The 20582-nt window shown below is 49.6% G+C and overlaps 1 protein-coding gene across 1 annotated transcript in view; it reads right to left on the reverse strand.

Annotated features, from left to right (window-relative positions):
- Nucleotides 1-3269: 3269 nt before the first annotated feature.
- The window catches only part of CDH24 (cadherin 24), a 33077-nt gene continuing 15764 nt past the window's right edge, over nucleotides 3270-20582 (reverse strand). Inside the window, exons 4-12 of the mRNA XM_080979723.1 lie at nucleotides 18211-18330; nucleotides 16063-16230; nucleotides 12419-12609; nucleotides 11217-11470; nucleotides 10929-11065; nucleotides 9885-10006; nucleotides 9176-9290; nucleotides 6515-6763; nucleotides 3270-4827 (exon numbers count right to left, since the gene is read on the reverse strand). Of these exons, the coding sequence (XP_080835849.1) occupies nucleotides 4313-4827; nucleotides 6515-6763; nucleotides 9176-9290; nucleotides 9885-10006; nucleotides 10929-11065; nucleotides 11217-11470; nucleotides 12419-12609; nucleotides 16063-16230; nucleotides 18211-18330 (1871 nt within the window). The 3' untranslated portion in view covers nucleotides 3270-4312. The remainder of the gene's footprint in view (nucleotides 4828-6514; nucleotides 6764-9175; nucleotides 9291-9884; nucleotides 10007-10928; nucleotides 11066-11216; nucleotides 11471-12418; nucleotides 12610-16062; nucleotides 16231-18210; nucleotides 18331-20582) is intronic.

A 20582-nucleotide genomic window follows, 5' to 3' on the forward strand; every position in this document is an offset into this window, starting at 1 on the left:
ACAATTAAATAGATGTCTGTTTCCGACAGTAACGTTATTTATTTATGTTGTTTATTATTAGGATTTCTATCCCGAGCTTCTTCCAAGGGCAGCAAAGACCAAGGGGTTTAAAACAGTGCCACTTAAAATCAAACAGAAACTCATTTAAAACATTTAAAAACAACTAAAAACCACCTAAAAACTAGCTGAAATACCTGTCTGTGCGATTGTGTGTGGAATGTGGCCCCCTAACTGCTTTCCAACAGGTGATGTGGCCCAAAAACTTTCCTCACTCCTATGCTTGAGGCCCACACAGGTACATTACTTAAATAATTTTTCTTTAAAAACATGGTTAGAAATTAACATTCTTGGGAAGTGAAGCGGTGGGGGAGACTGCTTCCTTGTCCATATTGCCAGAAGTGGAATCTATTTGAAATGTGTTGCTTAGGGCTTGGTTATCTGCATATGTTTCTGATAAGGCTTAATTAAATTAAATTAAAATGTTTAAGGAAGATACATCCTTGGTGCAGGGAGGGGCCCAGGAGTTCTCATTGCTGTTCCTTCTGGCGCCAGATATGTCCTCTTTCTCAGCAATGGGTCACAAGGACACAGGAAGCTGCATTGCACTGATCTATCTAACTTGAGGGCCGTGGCTGTCCAGGATTTCAGCAAGGAACCGGGAAATGGCATTAGGGACAGACAGTGTTCTGCACCTGAGCGACAAACCTCCACCTAGAACATGAAGGCAAGAGGCTTCTTTTGCTTATGGGTAACACACAGGTAGAGTGCCTCTGCTCCTGGAGGAACCGATTATTGCCATTGTGTTCAGCGGCTGATAAAGACGGTCCCTTTACCAGTGGGCAATGCCTCTGCCTTGTTGTATTATCTGCTAAGCGACTGGAAGGATGCTGCCAGGAGGGAAGGAGAGCTTAGCTGGGAGGCGGGTCCTGGGGGTCCTTACCTGGTAGGAGACACAGCAGCTCAGTTTATCCCAGCAGCGCTGCCTGGAGGCTGAGGAGAGTTGGAGCCTGACATGCTCCAGAATGACATAGGTGCTGTACCTTATACAGTGGTACCTCGGGTTAAGTACTTAATTCGTTCTGGAGGTCTGTTCTTAACCTGAAACTGTTCTTAACCTAGAGCACCACTTTAGCTAATGGGGCCTCCTGCTGCCGCTACGCCACTGGATCACGATTTCTGTTCTCATCCTGAAGCAAAGTTCTTAACCCACGGTACTATTTCTGGGATAGAGGAGTCTGTAACCTAAAGCGTATGTAACCCGAGGTACCACTGTACATCTTATTCTCCAGGTTGAGCCAACAGGTGCTCATGCATAGCTGTCAACTTTTCCCTTTTCTTGCAAGGAATCCTATTCGGAATAAGGGAATTTCCCTTAAAAAATGGGAAATGTTAACGGCTATGTGCTCATGGCACCCAGGGCCTGTGGGAGTGGGCAGCCTTTTCACCCGGGGGGGGTTGAGACCCAGCCCTGGGGGGATGCTATGGCTTAATAAGCCAAGGAAAGAGACAGAATGCCTTGCAGTACTGCTTTCGCCACCCTTTTTTGCCCCTCCAACTGCTTCTCACGGCAGCTTCCGTAACAGAACCCGGCAGCCTGCCCTCCAACACACCGTTTCCAATCTATTATACTGCCCACGCTGCTCCTCCTCTAGACTAGGCTAGACCTTCGCCTGCAAAAGCTCACGCCAGCTACGGCAAACTCATAAAGAGGACCGTGCCAGATCAGATCAAAGACCTTTCAGTCTGGTCTGGCGTTCTGTTCCAAGAGTAGCCAGCCAAATGCCTGGGGGAAGCCCACAAGAGGAGTTGAGCCCAGTCTGTCTGAGGGTGTTTCCAGATGACTCGTTTACCGAGCATTTAACCTGATCTGTTTGCAGGGAAACTAGACGGCAGTTGGCCATTTAATAAGCACTCCTGATTTGTTTGTGGGAAGGTGAGGCAACTCTGTCAGAGCAAGCTACCTCACAACCACCAGTACATGCAAAAAGCCCAATATTTTGGGGAGGTGGAGGGTTTGTTTTTGCACAAGACCGCCTAATGCGCTGAAATATACTCAGAGTCGCAAAGTGATTTCATGCTCTTTATTCAGCTCATAGTGGTGAGGAGGAATGAATAAATGTCCCCTCACAGTATCTGCTTTATATACATTATTTACACAATGGGCTGCACATGATTGGCTAATTCTGGAATTCTACTGTAAGCCAATCAGGTTGTGGATTCACTTCTATCTGGAGCAGGATTGGGTGGTTCCTGCCAACCAATCATACTGCTGCATTGTTCTAGGACCAATCAGACTGCTGCATTCTGAATCCTATTGTTCTAGGACCAATCAGACTGCTGCCTTTTGGATCCTATTGTTCTAGGACCAATCAGACTGCTACAGTTTGGATCCTATTCAACTCAGTACATAACATGCGCTATAACCGCACAACCTGAATTTGCCAGAATCCCATCCCCAAATAGCGACAATCTGGAAGGGCCCAAAGTTTTATTGGTTGTCATGGTATATCATGGGGTGTGGGCGTTGTTAGGGGAGGGGTAGTACCTCTGCAGGGGACACACACACACACACACACACACACACATTGTGCTCCTTCTGGGGCAGTTTGTCCACCTTTGCACTCATCTCTCTCTTTCGGCTCCTGGAAGCTGCCAGCATGCGACAGCAGCCACAGCCCGGGAAACAGCTTCAACTAGCCAGCTAAATCAGGTGAGGGCAGCCAATGGGTCTCAAACCCTCGGTGAGTTAGGGACTTCCTATGCATGTGAAGGCAGGCTCTGGCAGACTGAGTGGATGAGAGCAAGAGTAGGCCCAAGAAGGCACTTTCTGCATGTGCCGTAGAGGAAAAAGAGGGGCAGATGGGAAGGTAGCCCATCTAGGAGAAGGAAAACTAATTCTAAACCTCTGCTGCCTTGTGGGATATCTTCACGTGTAAACCCTACACAAATCCAGTGCAGAGACCCTAAGGCAGTTGAATGGCACCTTGTACTCCTCCTTCCTGCAACTCCTGCAGCCAAGCTGGTGCCAAATGTCTTGCTCTGCTTTCTTTTGGACCACATCAGTGAGGCTGAGAGGGGAGTCTTGTCGTCTGGGCAGCCCAGGACCTCCAGATACACTGCCTAAACTTGCGTATTGGGGAGGTCACCGCTAATGAAGAAGTTTGACTTCACCCCCAAAGGCACACTCCATTGTCTCTCGAGACATACAGATGCCAACCAGAACATGCCAACTTGTTCACATCTCGCTCAGGCAGACGCACAACTGAAAATCCACAGTGGTCTTTTTTTTAGAAAATAAATTGTTTATTACGAAATTATAACATGGATGTCCCCCACCCAACACCGATTATGCCTTAGCTCCCTAGAATAAAATTGTCCTGGCTATAGAAAGTCCCTTTGTGGTATCAGGAGAGGAGGGCTTTGTCCAGAGGTCAGAGGCCAGATCTGGTCCTCCGCCCTCGCTGCCATCTCCACGCATTTTCCTGGGAGCCCATGCAGGGGTGCTGGTGGTGAGGTCAGAAGCCCTGCCCTGGCTGGGGGGGCTGCAAGTTGAATGAGAGGTAAATCCATGCTGGCAAGACTGGATTGTTAGGGTCCAGGTAGGGAGGGAGTTTGGTACCAAAGGATTCTGGGAGAAAATGAATGCATAGAGTTATTTTGTACAGGAGAAGGGGGAAAGAAAAGAACGGAAACCAAAAACAGAATAAACACGGCACAGGTAACAGCAAAATGAAGAGAAAACAATGTGAATTACAGAGGGGACCAAAACAAAACCCAACCCAAACCAACCCATAACATTTTTGTTTAAAGGCTGAACAAATGACAAAGTAGCAAAATGGAAAGGGAATCGAGGACGTCTAAAGGAACAGAGTAAGGAATGGCGGAAGCTGGAAGTGCAAAGTAGCTGAAGAAAGGAAGAGAAGAATCCAAAATAAAATCAAAGTAATTTAAACATGAAAGATTTGGGGAGCGGGAAAACCGAGAGAGAATGAAAGACGCACTGAAAGAATAATTGGGGTGGCTAACCTGTGGCCCTGCAGACGTTGCACAACCACAGCCCCCCCCCCCATCATCCCTGACTGCCGGCCATGCCGGGTGGGACTGATGTGACTCAGAAACATCTGGAAGGCCACAGACCAGCCGCCCCGGCCTACAGGGAGGCGACGCAAACAAGGACAGGAGATGTCTAGAAGACAAGCTGAAACCGAGAGCGAACCGAAAGGGCGAAAGCAACAAGCAACACGACAGGGACAGAGAGGACTGGAGGGCCGCGCTGTTCCGTGGATATGACCCCTCCCCGGTTCGAAGTCCCTCAGGTTGGAGGTGGCCCTTCTGGGGTGCCGTAGAGCTCAGCCAGCGTTCGGAAGAGTGGCCCCCATTCTTCCAGGTACTCATACCCTCCGGCGTCGCTGTCGCCCGCACACGAGGACCCCGGGGAGCTGAGGGAGCCGGCCGAGGAGCCCTGTCCCTCATAGCCGTACACCTGGATGGAGTCGTAGGGGGGGACGGAGGGGTCGGCGTCCACTTCGCTCAGGCGGGCCGCCAGGAAGCTGGCCACGTCGTGGGGCTGCGGGGGCCGGCGGGCCGGCAAGGAGGGCGGGAAGTGCAGGCGGGGGAGCACGTCCCGCCGGAAGAGGCGGCGCTGCTGAGGCGGTGGAGGGGCAGCGTCGGGGTTCTGCAGGGCGGCCATGTCGAAGGCCTCCGTGTCCTCTTCGCCCCCGCCCTCGTCGTCGTAGGTGATGATATTCTCGCGGACGTCCTCTTCTTCGAAAGGCAGCAGCGCCGCCTGCTTCTGCCTCCGGAGGGCGACAAACAGCAGCACCAGGGCTGGACGCAGGGAGGCGGGTGGCAGGTGCAGGCAGAAAGAAGCAGGGGAAGAAGAAGAAGAAGAAGAAGAAGAAGAAGAAGAAGAGTTTGGATTTGATATCCCGCTTTATCACTACCCAAAGGAGTCTCAAAGCAGCTAATATTCTCCTTTCCCTTCCTCCCCCACAACAAACGCTCTGTGAGGTGAGTGGGGCTGAGAGACTTCAAAGAAGTGTGACTGGCCCAAGGTCACCCAGCAGCTGCATGTGGAGGAGCGGGGAATCGAACCCGATTCACCAGATTACGAGTCTACCACTCTTAACCACTACACCACACTGGCTCTCTGGGGAGAAGGACAGGCGTTAGCAAGGCACAACAAACAGCAGGGCTTTCACCACCACACACACCTTGTTGGACGCTTCTTGTGGAATCAGAAGGACATAATACAATAAGAGCCTTCCCAGGCCAGGCCAATGGCCCATCGAGTCCAACATCTTTGTTCTTACAGTGGCTGGAAACTCACAAGCAGGACCTGAGTGCAACAGAGCTGTTCTCCACTCCATCTTCACTGGAGGTGGAAAAGACTCATTCTCAAAAGTCCACCCTCCATAATTAAAACAACACAACAAGATGGAAGAAGTAAAAAAATTTTGAGATCACACATGGGTGAAGGCGAGTGGGGGGTATAGGGGAACATAAAAATTTCTAATACAATATTTCTAATTGCGCTGCAAAGGGAAGTCTATAGCAATTAGGTATATTTTAATTTAGTCAATTATGTAATAGGCTTATGTTACAAAACGAATATGGATTTTGAATTTGATGTTTGTAATTCTTTTTCGGTTTTGGAATAAAGTTTTAAAAAAGAAGGAGTCCACCCTCCATGTTTCTAGAGGTCCTCTGCTCAGTTTGGCACCCATCCTTGGCGCCCAATCTCTGCTCTCAGATCTTTTTGGATCTGCAAGGCCCACGTTCTTGGGATACCATAACAGTGGCTCACTCTACTGCTTTGCTCTTGACCCCAGGACTCTGTCTCAACCCCTGGCACTGTTAACAGAAGCCCACGTTCACATTTCAAGCTGTTTTTGTTGTTGTTGTTGTCTGAGATCCATCCTTAGATAAACATTAGAGATTTAGATAAACAGCCTCTTCCTAGTTTTGAAACTCCATCTCCAGGAATCATTGATTCCACTCCTTCTGAAAATCTGCCCCTGCCCTGTCTGGGTTTTCGGTGGGGATGGGCAAATCATTCAATTGCAGTTACTAATTTTTTTAAAAACGCTCTTAAATTCACTTCTCGACATTTCTGCAGTAAATTGCAATTTTTAAAAATCCTTGCGAAAATTTGTTCTAGCGCAGATTTCCCATAATTATGTTCTTGCACGCAGTGTTAGCTAAAATGCAAAATTTCGCAAGCAATTTCCCTCCAACGCAATGCATTTCTGTATGTAATTTGCAGTAACGTTTTTTACGCACACTTCCCCCTGACATAAACATGTTTGCACCAGTTGTTTCTCCGGCGAACTGCCTCACAAAATTCTGAAAAGCGTGAACTCTGAAGTTTAGCTATGTTTCAGTTTGCGTATTGGTGCAGAAGTGTGAATTGCCGATCTTCTCACTGGAGTGCAGAAGGAACCAAATTCCTCCCCCCCCCCCAGTTCGCAGCCCCCATTTCTGCCGCCTGAGTGCAGCCCCTGTTCTTTCTCACCAAGCAGAGTGCCCACACAGGCGAGGATGGCAAGAAGGGCACCCGTGCTGAGGCCTGCCGGGGAGCCCAGGGCCTCGGCCCCGCAGGAGTGCATGGCCCCATCGCGCCGACACCGGCAGATGCTGACGGTCAGGGTGGGGGAGCCTGTGCGGGTGGGGGAGCCCCCGTCCACCAGTTCCAGCGGCACCAGCAGGGACCCGCCTTGGGTGGGCAGGCGGGCGGCACGAAGTAGCAAGGAGGCAGAGTTGTCTGGGGAGGGAAAAGATGAAAAGCGGTTAGGGGAACAAACTTATAGACCGCAGCATAAAGCGGTGTAAGGCGCGCGCGCACACACACACAGAGAGAGAGAGAGAGAGAAAGCAAGCTCTGAAAATCATAATACAGTGGTACCTTGGATTAAGTACTTAATTCGTTCCGGAAGTCTGTTCTTAACCTGAAACTGTTCTTAACCTGAAGCACCACTTTAGCTAATGGGGCCTCCCGCTGCCGTCGTGTGATTTCTGTTCTCATCCTGAAGTAAAGTTCTTAACCCGAGGTAATATTTCCGGGTTAGCGGAGTCTGTAACCTGAAGTGTATGTAACCCGAGATATGCTTCAGGTTACATACACTTCAGGTTACAGACTCCGCTAACCCAGAAATAGTGCTTCAGGTTAAGAACTTTGCTTCAGGATGAGAACAGAAATCGTGCTCCGGCGGCGCAGCAGCAGCAGGAGGCCCCATTAGCTAAAGTGGTGCTTCAGGTTAAGAACAGTTTCAGGTTAAGAACGGACCTCCGGAACGAAGTACTTAACCCGAGGTACCACTGTATCAACAAACCCTTCAAAACAGTAAGGCCAGCCTACAAATTTCAGAAACAAAGCAATTTTCTCAGCTATAAAATTGATATTCCATAAATGATTGGGGTACCCCTTGGGGAAAGCGCTCCTAAACAAAAATGGATTCAGTAGGCACCAAAGCATCCTGGCATTAGGCGGTGGTCTTATTTCAGCTGGTAATTGATCCCAGAGAGCTGGAGCTGCAACACTAAAAGCCTAGTTTGTACTACAGGCAAACACACAAGTCTCTGCAACTCCCCATCTGAGAAGCACAGTTGCTAGGCAGTGGGGTCCCTCGGATATATTGGTCTCGAGTTAGAACCACAGAATTGTAGAGTTCAAGGGGACCCCAGGGGTCATCTAGTCCAACCCCCTGCAATGCAGGAACCGCAGTCAAGTTGCTCAGGGCTTTAAATGCCAAAAGGCAAACCTTGAACTGTGCCCGTGTTGGCAGCCTGTGCGGCAGAGGTGTCGATGGGATGCCCTGGGTCAGCCTAGCTGCTGTATCCTGCGCCGGCTGCCCCTTCCAGGGGAAGCCCCACATAGAGACCACGTTGTGGAAATCCAGCCTTGAGGTTCTCAGCGCCAAAGTCACAGCAGCCAATCTATGTCAGTCGAGGAGCAGCTGCAACCAAATGTGGTCCTAGACTTTGGCTAATGAAACAATCTATGGTCTTTGAAGCTGTGTGTCAAGGTTATCATTTCCCTTTGTTGTTATGGTATGTTTTCTGTGTGTTTTCATATTGCAGACTGCCCTGTGGTCCTCGGACGAAAGGTGGTACAGAAATTTAATTAGCAACAAACAACAACCGTAACTGCCACTGGTGCCATCTGTGCCTTGAGTGACAAAGATGGATCAAGCTGCAGCCCCAGGCTATGTACCTGTTCCTTCCTTTACTGTCCGCAACAGGTAACTGAACTACGCCCTGGACGTGGGCAGCACTCGCACACAGGGCCTCTGTCTTTCCAGGGTTTAAGCTCCGTTTGCTGGCACTCATCCAGCCCTCCACTGTGGCCAGATGGTGGTTCAGAGCCTGCCTGGCCATTCTCAATTCAGAGGCTACATACTGTAGGTACCAATCGCCTGATGAGCATTCCTAAGGGTTTCATATGCTAAGTAGCATGGGGGGGGGCATGCCCCGCAGCACCCCAAAACATGGATGCCAAGGCTGAGGAGCATTTTCTCCAATGCCACTCTCTGGAGATGATCCTGCAGGGGGGGACTGGAACGGCTGTAAAGCAGTGCCCCCAACACCCATCCCACAGAGAGGACACCGCGGTTGATGGTGTGTCAAAAGCCACAGAGAGATCAAGCAAAAGAAGCAAGGTTGCAGTTGTGGAGTCCCCTTTTCCCTCTCCTGGAAGAGCTCAAGGCCAATTCAGACCTGACACCATTCTGAAATGAGTCGAGATCCGTGGTTCCCAAACCACCACCCCGCTCCTTGGTTCCACAAACTCATGCCCAATGTCCCCTGCCCTACAAAAAGCACCATTCAGAATAGCAGTCGGCACGACCCACTAAGGAAGATAATAACACAATAAAATTAAACAGTAACGATTCATTGCACATGTATTCAAAATCCAATTAAAACTATTTAGTTTAATTAATTCAGCAAAGTTGCTGAACTAGATCCAGGGATACCAGCGTTTCAAGGTCTGATTGTCATTTACACCTCCAGCCGCCGCCACCACCAACCAGCCCCCCAGCCCTTGCCTCTTAGCGCCCTCCTCCTAGGTTATCCCACTACCTCCCAGGCCACTGGACTAGATGACCAGCTTTATCTGAGATTGCCTGCCAAGCACCTGGGATGTTTGAGAAAGCCACACCGGAGAGCAATCCCTCACCCTTGTTGTCTCGCACAGTGACGTTCGGGTCCCTGGCCCCAAGCGGGGAGCGGATTATGATGCGGCTCACGTTCCCGTCCTCGTCTCGATCCACCGCTCGGATCAGCTGCACCAACTAGCGGGAGAAGGGGAAAGGAAAGGGGTGAAGGAGCCAAGCTGCGACCCATAGCTGTCAACTTTTCCCTTTTTTAAAGGGAAATTCCCTTATTCCGAATAGGATTCCTCGCAAGAAAAGGGAAAAGTTGACAGCTATGCTGCAACCTCCTCGCCTAGCTCCATCCCTCCCCCCCCCCAGTTTTATTTATTTATTAACATTCTTATATTACATTGGTAAACATTGTCATATTACATTACAGAGCTTATTATAATATATTTTCCAACATGTATACCGAGATTATATACAAACTTTATATACCTGGAAAAAAAGAAAAGAAAAACAAAGAGAAAAAACAAAGACAATCCCCCCCCCCCAATCATATACGTACCAACACATTGGACTTCCTGTGTATCCTGTTGTATATTCCTTTTTGGACTTCCTGTCTATCCTGTTGTATATTCCTTTTTTTACAAATGAATGTACTCATATTATTGTATATTTCTTTTAAATCTTATCTAGTACATTCCTATAAGAATATGTGCCACCTAGCTCCACCCTAATAGCCAAACCGGTGGGTGTTATTACCCGTATCAGGTCCCAGGTAGCACTTACGTGGCCGGGGGCAGCATTGTCACAGACAAAGGGCTCGTAGCTGTGCTCCAGCTGGGGCGGGTTGTCGTTGACGTCCAGAATCTGGATGGCCACTTGGACGTGGGAGGCCTGTGTGGGGCTGTCTGGGGGCAAGAGCGGGGGGATGGGGAGAAGCCCACAGCCCACACACAGCGTGAGGCGGCCGAGGAAAAGCCACGTGGGACATGCCGGGAATGGAATGCAAGCGACACGGAGGGACACACAACGGGCAATTCACCAGGACCCCCCAATTGAAAAATGTTTAAGTTGCAAAGGGGGAAAGCCGTACAGATCAGCCGCCCCAGGCCAGGGCAGTTCCATGTGACAAGCGTGCATACGAAGCCATAGGATCAGAGAGATTACAGCAGGCAAAGAGGGGGCATAGGAGCGCATGCCAGGCGGACCATAAGGTGGGGTAGTTAGGAGGTTGTGCAAAATGAACACAAGGCAGGTACACAGAAATTGGCACCCATGCGAATACAGCATTTTAGATCACACACACACAGCCCCATAAGATCCAAGGAGAGGGAGGGGCCAGCACATGGTGTGCCGCGTTTACACGGGGGTAGGGAGATGTACACGATCAAGCAGCCACATTGCGCCCGGCGTATACAACCATGCAAAAACGGAGCCACAGTGAGGTGTGCAGGCCACAGAATTGGCACGCAGAGGAATGTGTCGCCGCCACATCAGACGTGCGCGGTGATCACGACAAGCAAGGAGCCACATGGGACAAAGATGGCAGAGAGGAGCAAAGTGCGCGAGGCAGGTGGCGCAAAGGAGGAAGTGCATCCCGAGCAGCCACATGCAAAACGATGCACGGAGAGAGAAAAAGAGCGAGAGAGACAATGAGTAAATATTTGCCCATTGGGAAATAGGCGTATATATTGCACACTGCGGAATAAAAGCATTGGTTGCGGTATCTGTCGACGGGGGGAAATCCGACCCGCAAATGAATACCCCAAGCCCTGCTGCCACATCCCAGAGCCACCCACCTGGCCCTCCCCAAACCCACCTGTCCCTTACCAAGTTCTGTTGCCACCACGGTCATGTTATGCCAGGGCAAGAGCTCCCGGTCGAGAGGCACAGAGGTCAGGATGGTCCCGTCCTGAGGGTTGATGCTGAAATAGCGCTCGGGGTCCGTGTGTGGCAGGATGGAGTATCTAGAAGATGGGGGGGAACCTGGGGCATCAGGTTGTCGTGGCAACCAGGTACAAACGGATCAACTGTAACTTTCACACACAAGGCAGGCAGATGCTAATCTGCACAGTCCCCAACCCACCCCTGCTCCTGCGGCCCCCCGCTTGCCGTTACCGGATGGCGCTGCTGGGGGAGTCGAGGTCCACAGCTGTCACCTTGCCCAGCAGGGTCCCCGGGGGGCTGTTCTCGTAGACGGCGAGGTGGTAGTCGGAGCGGGAGAAGGCCGGGGGCTCGTCGGCGTCCTCCACCGTGATGCGGACGGTGGCCATGTCCTTGAAGGGGCCTTTGCGGATGTACTGGGGGTCAATGAGCGTGTTGGTGGCTTCCACGCGGAAGGTGTACGAGTGGCGCGATTCGAAGTCGAGGGGCTGCGGGAGGGTTTGGGCAAGTTAGAGCGAGGAACCGGAGGGAAAGAGGGAGGGGAGCTCTATGGGACGGGGAGACCCATGTCAAAAGACGGCAGTGGGGATGCTTGCGGAAGCGGAATAGTGACAGTCAGGGTCACTTCTTAGCGTGAGTCAGGGAAATAAGAAAAGCAGGCCGTGAAGCTACAACTAAGGTGCAAGGCTGGAAGCCTCTGTCTGTCATCGTCTACTGAGTATTCAGTATCGCTCAGTCCAGGCTGGCAGTTTAGCCAGTTCCAGGTCTCATCAATCCCACTTTCCTGAGCATCCTTTTGGTGACCACATTTGCTGGGACATTAGGACTTATTCTGCTGCTTTAAAGGACATCAGAACATAAAAATGGTCTGCTGGCTCAGGACTGCAATACCTCAAAGACCATATGAACCTACCCGGACCCTGAGATCATCTTCTGAGGCCCGTGTGCCTCCTCCTCGAGAGGTCCGGAGGGTGGCAACACGAGAACGGGGCCTTCTCTGCAGTGGCTCCCCATCCGTGGAATGCTCTCCCCAGCGAAATTCGCCTGGCGCCTTCATTATACACCTTTAGGCGCCAGGCAAAAACGTTCCTTTCTAACAAGGCCTTTGGTTGACCTGATTGACATAATATAAAATGTGGCTCTTTTAGGGGGCGGGTGTTATTGTTCTTATTTTGATTTTATATATTGGGATCTTTTCTGTGAACTGCCCTGAAACCTCTGGGAATAGGGTGGTATATAAATTCAATAAATAAAATCAACATCCTCATCATCAGTGGTCTTCCCCTTCATGAACTTGTTGAATCCTTCAGAACCCACAGCTCCCATCTTTTGCTGCCTGCGGGGCAAATGGAGGGGGTGGTCCCTCAGAGGAAGGAAGGAGGATCGGAGCCCCCCTAATTTCAAGGTACCCCCAGAATGGAGGCACCTCCACCAACCTTTTTCACTGTGATGATCCCGTCCTGCCCCAGCGCATCGGTGTGGATAGCGAAGGCTTCGGCCCCGTCTCCTCCGTCCAGAATGCTGTAGGCCAGCAGAGCATTCTCCCCTTCGTCGGGGTCGTGCGCTCGCAACCGCCCCACGGCAGAGCCGGGAGGTGCAGTCTCTACCACGGAAAACTGGTAGGAGCCTGGGGGATGGGAAGGAAGTGCAGGGAAACAGGCGTGTGTATGGAAGAGAATGGGCGGCAGCCAACAAAGCAAGGACTTTTGGCTAACCAGCAGAACCTCCCCACTCCTCTCCCTCTATGTCCCCTAAATCTATCTATCTATCTGTCTATCTATCTATTATTAAATTTTCTGTTTTACAGTTTAAAATACTCATTTAAACATCCTTAAAACATCAGTGACTTCCCTTCTTCTCTTTCCACGGTTCATTTTGCACATCATAAATTCCTGCCTATTTTACGGAAACTAAACCATTCACTATCCCTTTATTACATCCATCAAAACTTACTCACACAGTTGAATTTATCTTAATGCTGCCAAAGTTTTCAAGTGTGTACAATTTGCCCCCATATATTCAATAAACATTTTCCAGTCTTCCCTAAATGTATGTTCTTCTTGTTCTCTTATTCTATATGTTAAGTCTGCAAGCTGTGCATATTCTGTCAGCTTAAGTTGCCACTCTTCTTTAGCTGGGAACTCACTCGTTTTCCATTTTTGGGCTAACAAAACATGGGCCGCAGTGGTAGCATGCATAAATAACCTTTTTTGACACCTGGGAATCTCAGTCTGAATTATCCCCAACGAAAAGGAAGACTCTGGTGTGTGTGTGTTTTGGAAAAGTACTTTTAAACATTTTTTTCTATTCATTATGGATCATTTCCCAATACTCTTTTACCCTTTTACAAGTCCACCACATGTGAAAGAACGTTCCCTCAACCTCTTTGCATCTCCAGCACCCTATATCCTAAGGGCTGCCCGTACCTTTCAGCGTGAATGTGGGGACAGGAGACAGAGGGGGGATTTCTGCTGCATGAACATACATCCTTGCACTAGCAGAAGCAGGCTGTGTACACAGCCCACATTGAAAGCACATCCCTCCCTGCCTCAGAGGATCCTGGTAACTGTAATTTATTTCCCACAGAGTTGCATTTACCAGCACCCTTAAAATACAGTTCCCAGGATTTTGTGTGTGTGTGCGTGTGCTTTGAATGCACGGTGTGTACACAGCAATTCTCTGTTGAAGGCTACCAAATCATAGAGTCATGGAATCATAGAATTGTAGGGACCCCCAGGGGCCATCTAGTCCAACCCCCTGCAATGCAGGAATCTCAGCTAAAGCATCCATGACAGACAGACGGTCCTGTATACCTGAAGGAGTGTCTCCACCCCCATCATCCAGCCCGGACACTGAGGTCCAGCGCCGAGGGCCTTCTGGTGGTTCCCTCGCTGCGAGAAGTGAGGTTACAAGGAACCAGGCAGAGGGCCTTCTCGGTGGTGGCGCCCACCCTGTAGAACGCCCTCCCAGCAGATGTCAAGGCAATAAACAACTACCGGTATTTTACTTTTAAAAGACAACTGAAGGTGGCCCTGTTTAGGGAAGTTTTTAATGTCTGACGCTGTATTGTTTTTAATATTTGGTTGGAAGCCGCCCAGAGTGGCTGGGGAAACTCAGCCAGATGGGTGGGGTACAAATAAATAATAATAATAATAATAATAATTATTATTATTATTATTATTATTATTGCCATCCAACCTGTGCTTGAAAATCTCCAAGGAAGGAGAGTCCGCAACCTCCCGAGGGAGACCGTTCCGCTGTCAAACAGCTCTTATTGACAGAAAGCACTTCCTGATGTTGAGTCGGAATGTCCTTTCCTGTCACTTGAATTCATTGCTTCAATGTGCCGCCTCTGACTTGAGTCATTTTAACCCCCCACCCACCCCATCTACACACTACAAAGTGGCAGCCACTGATTCAGACTGTGTTAAGCACACACTGTACCCTGAAAGCACATTCGAAGCACGTTCCCCCCCTCAAAGAATTATGGGCAGTGTAGTTTACCCCTCACTGAGTCACACTTCCCAGCAGCCCTTGACAAACTACAGCACCCAGAATTCTTTGAGGGGAATGTGCTTCGAATGTGCTTTAAAGGTACAGTGTGAGACCCTTGCTGTGCTCCAAGCAGCCCCACTCAGTCCTCTGCCCCACTAAACTGGGACTACGTGAGAAGCGGGAAAGGGTGAGTGGACTACCATGAACAGACCGGCCGGATTTCATTATTCAAGAAACGTAGTCTCCTTTCCTGATCTTCCTTCTCCCCTACGACTTCACACATCATGAATATGAAAGGAAGACATTGCAACATCCTGCATTAATTCATAATCACGCTCTTAAAACATTTACAGTATTTGTTCGCCTGTTACATATTTTTCAACAGTTGTTAGCGTCAAGGATAACGTAACGTCTGAGGTTGTCGCAGGTTTCCTTGTGATGCGCTTTGCAGTTTTGTGTGTGGTTACATTAAAAAACGTTTAATATGCTAGGCTCCGAGGCTAAACCGTAAACAAAACATCCAATTAGATTGCAAAACCTGTCCCAGGAACATCTTGCCTCTCCTTAACAAAGTTAAGAACCAACCAAGACAAATTTCCTGTAGACAGCTCAGATCCAATGTTTTCGATTAGCAAGACCTTAGTTCTGAGCTATCTGGCGGCTCAAATTTAGCAAACTAACATGGAAACAAGTAGCAAAAGTGGCTAGGGAGCTCAGAATTGTTGCTTTCTTTTGTGGGTTTTCCTTTGCTTTACTTTCCAAACTCAGGTCCAATCCCAGCTTTCTTCTTTCTCCAGGGGGTGCAGAATGCCGCGGCGAGACTCCTTACGGGGTCCTTGCTGCGAGATCACATTCACCCGGTGCTATACCAGCTGCACTGGCTCCCGGTGGAGTACAGGATCAGGTTTAAGGTGCTGGTTTTAACCTTTAAAGCCCTATAGGCCCTAGGACCCTCGTACCAACGGGACCGCCTCTCCTGGTATGTCCCACAGAGGAACTTACGGTCTTCAAACAAAAACATCTTGGAGGTCCCAGGCCACAGAGAGGTTAGGCTGGCCTCAACCAGAGCCAGGGCTTTTTTGGCTGTGGCTCCGATCTGGTGGAACATTCTGTCACAAGAGACCAGGGCCCTGCGGGACTTGACATCTTTCCACAGGGCCTGCAAGACAGAGCTGTTCCACCAAGCCTTTGGCCAGGGCACAGCCTGGCTCCCTCCTTTGGCAATCTTCACAGAACTCTAGCCCAATGGTTGCCATCAATTTGATTTGAATTAATTTTATAATGAAATGATTTTAGAATGTTCTATTATTTTATTGTTGTTAGCCACCCTGAGCCCAGCTTCGGCTGGGGAGGGTGGGATATAAATAAATATTATTATTATTATTATTTATTATTATTATTATTATTATTATTAAAATCTGAAGTTTCTGGTCAACCTCTAAAATCCTCTGTTCCCCCAATAAAGTGGCAGGCATGTCCTGTCCACAGCCTCCCCCACACCAGCCTTTCTGCCCTGCATATGAAAATGTGGTCGCATCCATAGAAAGAACCAAGGTCTGATGCTGACTACCCCTTCCCAACTTACTCTGAGGGAAGCGAGGCGGGTTATCATTGACGTCGCTCAGTGTGACAGTGACGGTCGTGCTTCCTGAGAGACCCCCGGCATGGCCCCCCATGTCCTTGGCCTGAACCACAACAAGGAATTCTTGCTGGGTTTCCCGGTCCATGTTGGGGGTCGCTGTCCGGATCACACCTAAAATGCAGGAGGAAGGAGGAGAAGTATCAGAGAGAGAGAGTGGCAAAAGGAGCAGTGGGTGAAGGACCAGGATAGATAGATAGATAGATAGATAGATAGATAGATAGATAGACAGACAGACAGACAGACAGATGATAGATTCCCACCCTGCAAATTTCCCTTCCATCCTCTCAATTAGCTCCACCTAAAGGGAAGGAAGTGTTATGTATTCAGTGGTCTATGTTTGCCTGAGCTTGAGTCTGGACTAAGGATTCTGAGCTCCCGTGTTCTGATTCGATACATGTTGTCCAATCGCAGAACATTACAGGATTTGGGCCTCTGCCACTGGCCATTCAACTCTTGAGTCGTGATTCGCAGTTTGGAAGTTTTGACAGCCAATCACGTTGGGAGTGGGAGTGGCCCAGGTTTTCAGAAATGTATATAGGCAGTTGCTTTGCCTCTGTTTCCCAGCAATGTAGTTCAATAAAGGTTCTTGCTGTTATCACTGTGTCTTGCCTCGTGGGAACCCGCCTAGACTTCACTGGCGACAAGGATGGGATGCTAGGCTAGGTATGCAACCCTGGCTAGCTTCCACAAGCTGAAATCACTGCTGAGCTGAAATGCCTGATTGCAGCCGCAAGGCAGATCACACAGAGCGGATGTCATGGGCACCCAGGGCCACACACCTACACTTCAGGAAGTGGCAGGTGAAGCCAAGCAGGGCTGGTCAGAGTCACTGGGTAGAGTCACTGGGTAGAGGCACTATGATCTGGATGAATGTAAAGACAGGTGGCCGACCCAACAGATTCAGAGGTTGTTGTTCACATGACCATGAAGCTGGACAAACAGATGGAGGTTGATGGGATGAGTCACTGGTGATTGGATAGACTTGCAGAGAAGAAGGCGGCAACTCAGAGGCTGCATGACAGCACCTTTAAACCTCCCCTATGGCACACTAGTTGGGACGCGGGTGGCACTGTGGTCTAAACCACAGAGCCCAGGGCTTGCCGATCAGAAGGTCGGCGGTTCAAATCCCTACGTCGGGGTGAGCTCCCATTGCTTGGTCCCTGCTCCTGCCCACCTAGTAGTTTGAAAGCACGTCAAGTGCAAGTAGATAAATAGGTACCACTCCGGCGGGAAGGTAAATGGCATTTCCGTGTGCTGCTCTGGTTCGCCAGAAGCGGCTTAGTCATGCTGGCCACATGACCCGGAAGCTGTCTGCGGACAAACGCCGGCTCCCTCGGCCTATAGAGCGAGATGAGTGCACAACCCCAGACGCGCCACTGATGCAATAATAGTGCCTCAGTAAGGATTTATAGTGGACTGTCACCACATCATCCTATGTTATTCTGCGATGCTTCCCCAATGTTAACCACATTATTTCTTTCTGGAGGGGAGCTCCTGTGCAGCAACACGACAAAAGGAAGTAAAAAAACAAACCCACTAATAGGGCATTGGTGGTATGTAAAGCTACAGGATTTCGGCAGGACGTTACAGGGCACGCGCTGGTTGGAAGCGAGGCAGGGCGTCAACCCAAAATATTTGCAGGTGCACACTGTATTGAAATAACAAACGCCCAATAAAAAGAACATCTGTAAGGGGCTCTATCATTCCCAAACGTTAAAACTTGGCCTATTGCAGCCTTTCCCTACCTAGCACCCTCCAAATATGGAGGGCATAGTTGTGCAGTTCAAAACATCTGGAGGATGCCCAGTTGAGAAAGGGTGGCCTATTAATAACCAGTTGTTCCAAAATGCAAGGAAGGGAGTGTTGCACTCCCCGCTGAAGAAGCTTTCTCCACCATCAGCTTTGATGACCATCTCTGTGATTCCAAGCCAATCTGCCATTCCACGGCAAATCACAAATCCGCCCACTTGCCCCAGTCCCCAAGAGCGCACAACAATGGCCTCTTGCTGCATTCTTCCCTTCGCAGTGGGGCGACACTGGCACCATCGCCCTCCCACCCCCAAACCTGCCCCCCTCCTCCCCGTTGTGTACCCGTCTGGGGGTCGACGGAGAAGAATGGCAACCCCTCGAGTACCGTATAGACCAGCCTGGCACTGTTCCCGTAGGCAGGGTCGTCCGCATCGTGGGCCGTCACCTGAATCACGGACGTACCTGGAGAAACGGGGCAGATTAACAGAAAAAAGAAAAACCAAACACACACAGGTTATTGAGGATGCTGGTTGCGAGAGTCCGCAGGACAGAGTTCAAGAAGGGTCTTGTTGGCACAGAGACGTAGTTTCCGTCTTGGCCATAGTGCTGCTATTTTGTTGGAGGCCCGTCAAAAAGAGCAAAGTCGTAAGGCGTTTGAAAAGCAGGAACCCGGCACAGTTGAGAATTCACCAAAAAAACACTAAAAGCCATCTTAGGTACCATAAATAAGTTTTTAAAAAATATAAAAATAAGGAAGACCACCTGCACTACCTGCCAGGCTTACGTTTTAAACATTGCTCAAAAGAGCCCCCAGGGAGGCAAACAGCATCTTAAAACAGCCATAAAAATCCAACATGTATTCTCCATTAAGAGCAAACTGTAAAATGCCAAAATAACAATATAAAAAAAGCAGCATCTCCAAACGGAATGCTAGATGAGAACTCCTCCAAGCCTCTTCACAAGAGTCCTGCTTGCAGACGCAAAGCTCTGGCAGGTTGCAGCGTGGTTGCTGTCGTTCCCAATCCCGCAACCCTGAAAAGTTACTATTAAATCATCAAAAGTACCTGTCTCCACCCTCCTCCCAAAGTACTCACCCCATAAAGGGAGGCTCCCTGCTGTGCCTCTGTATGATTCACCACCCTGGCCATGTCTCATTCTACTCAGCCTCCGCAGGGGAATAGGTAATTTCGGCTGTGAGCCAGCATGGGGTGTGACTTGAGCGTTCAATCAGGCCCAATAAAGAGGCACAGGCTGTGCACACACTTTGCCTTCAAAGCCCATTCTTTCCCCTCAAAGAATTCTGGGAGCCGCAGCTCATCCCTCACAGAACTACAGTTCCCAGCAACCCTTAAGAAACTACAGTGCCCATAATTCTTTGGGGGAAAGAATGTCCTTCAGATGTGCTTTAAAGGAACAGAGTGTAGCAGCCATAGTGGATTTGCCTGCCCTGAGAAGACGCTACACCAGGCTTCCTCACACGCGGCCCTCCAGATGTTTTTGGCCTACAACTCCCATGATCCCTAGCTAGCAGGACCAGTGGTCAGGGATGATGGGAATTGTAGTCTCAAAACATCTGGAGGGCAAGTTTGAGGAAGCCTGGGCTACACGTTACCTCCCTTTGTGAGTCGCAGGCCTCGTTTGCCTCCAGTTAGGAGGCATTCTGAGATCAACAACTCCTGCAGAAACACAGAGGGGGTAGATTTATCTGAGGCTGGGTAGTTAACATACGAAAAGTCAACATGCACTTCTGACTTTTGATTTGGAAGAGAAGTGGAACATGGGAACTCATGGACTTCCAAGGATGCTGAATGATGGAAGATTCAGGATACAGTGGTACCTCGGGTTACATACGCTTCAGGTTACAGACTCCACTAACCCAGAAATATTACCTTGGGTTAAGAACTTTGCTTCAGGATGAGAACACAAATCATGCTCCGGCGGCGCGGCAGCAGTGGGAGGCCCCATTAGCTAAAGTGGTGCTTCAAGTTAAGAACAGTTTCAGGTTAAGAACGGACCCGGAACGAATTAAGTACTTAACCCGAGGTACCACTGTATATAAAAGAAAGAACTTCTTCGTGCAGTGTTGAACTATGGAACGCTCTCCCACAGGAAGCAATGATGGCCACCAACTCAGATGGCTTTAAAAGAGGACTGGACAATTCATGGAGAAGAGGGCTATCAATGGCTACCAGCCTCAGGGAGGATCAGGTCCTGTAGGACTTTGGTGGGCATGGTGTGTAGCAGGAAATCTGGCATCCGGCTTCAAGTTTGGTTCTGATTTGAATCATCGTCTGGGGATGCCATTCACACACTTAAAAGCACACGGGGCCAACCCAAGGTATTTGGGTGGCTCAGGAGGGCATCTAGAATAGCTCCCGCAATTTCACCTCAAACTCTTCGCCTCTGTTCTCTGTGAGCCTGGAGAAGGAGGAATTGGAGCACCCAGCAAAATGGGCAATCTCCCCCCATAATGTGCCCCCCTCCCAGAAGAAACAGGAAGGGGAGGAATTGGGCTGAGACTCTGGATGACTCCTCTTCCCTCCTCCAGATTCCTTCATATGGACATAAGAACTACTTTGTTGGACTAGGCCCACATCCTGTTCTCACAGTGGCCAACCAGATGTCTGTGGGAAACATGCAAGCAAGATTCGGGCGCAACAGCCCTCTCCCGTACCGTGGCTCCCCTCCTCTCTTGTGTGGGGAAGCAAAAAGAC

The sequence above is a fragment of the Podarcis pityusensis genome (assembly GCF_964106645.2).
Source record: "Podarcis pityusensis genome assembly, chromosome: 13".
NCBI classification, from domain to species: domain Eukaryota; kingdom Metazoa; phylum Chordata; class Lepidosauria; order Squamata; family Lacertidae; genus Podarcis; species Podarcis pityusensis.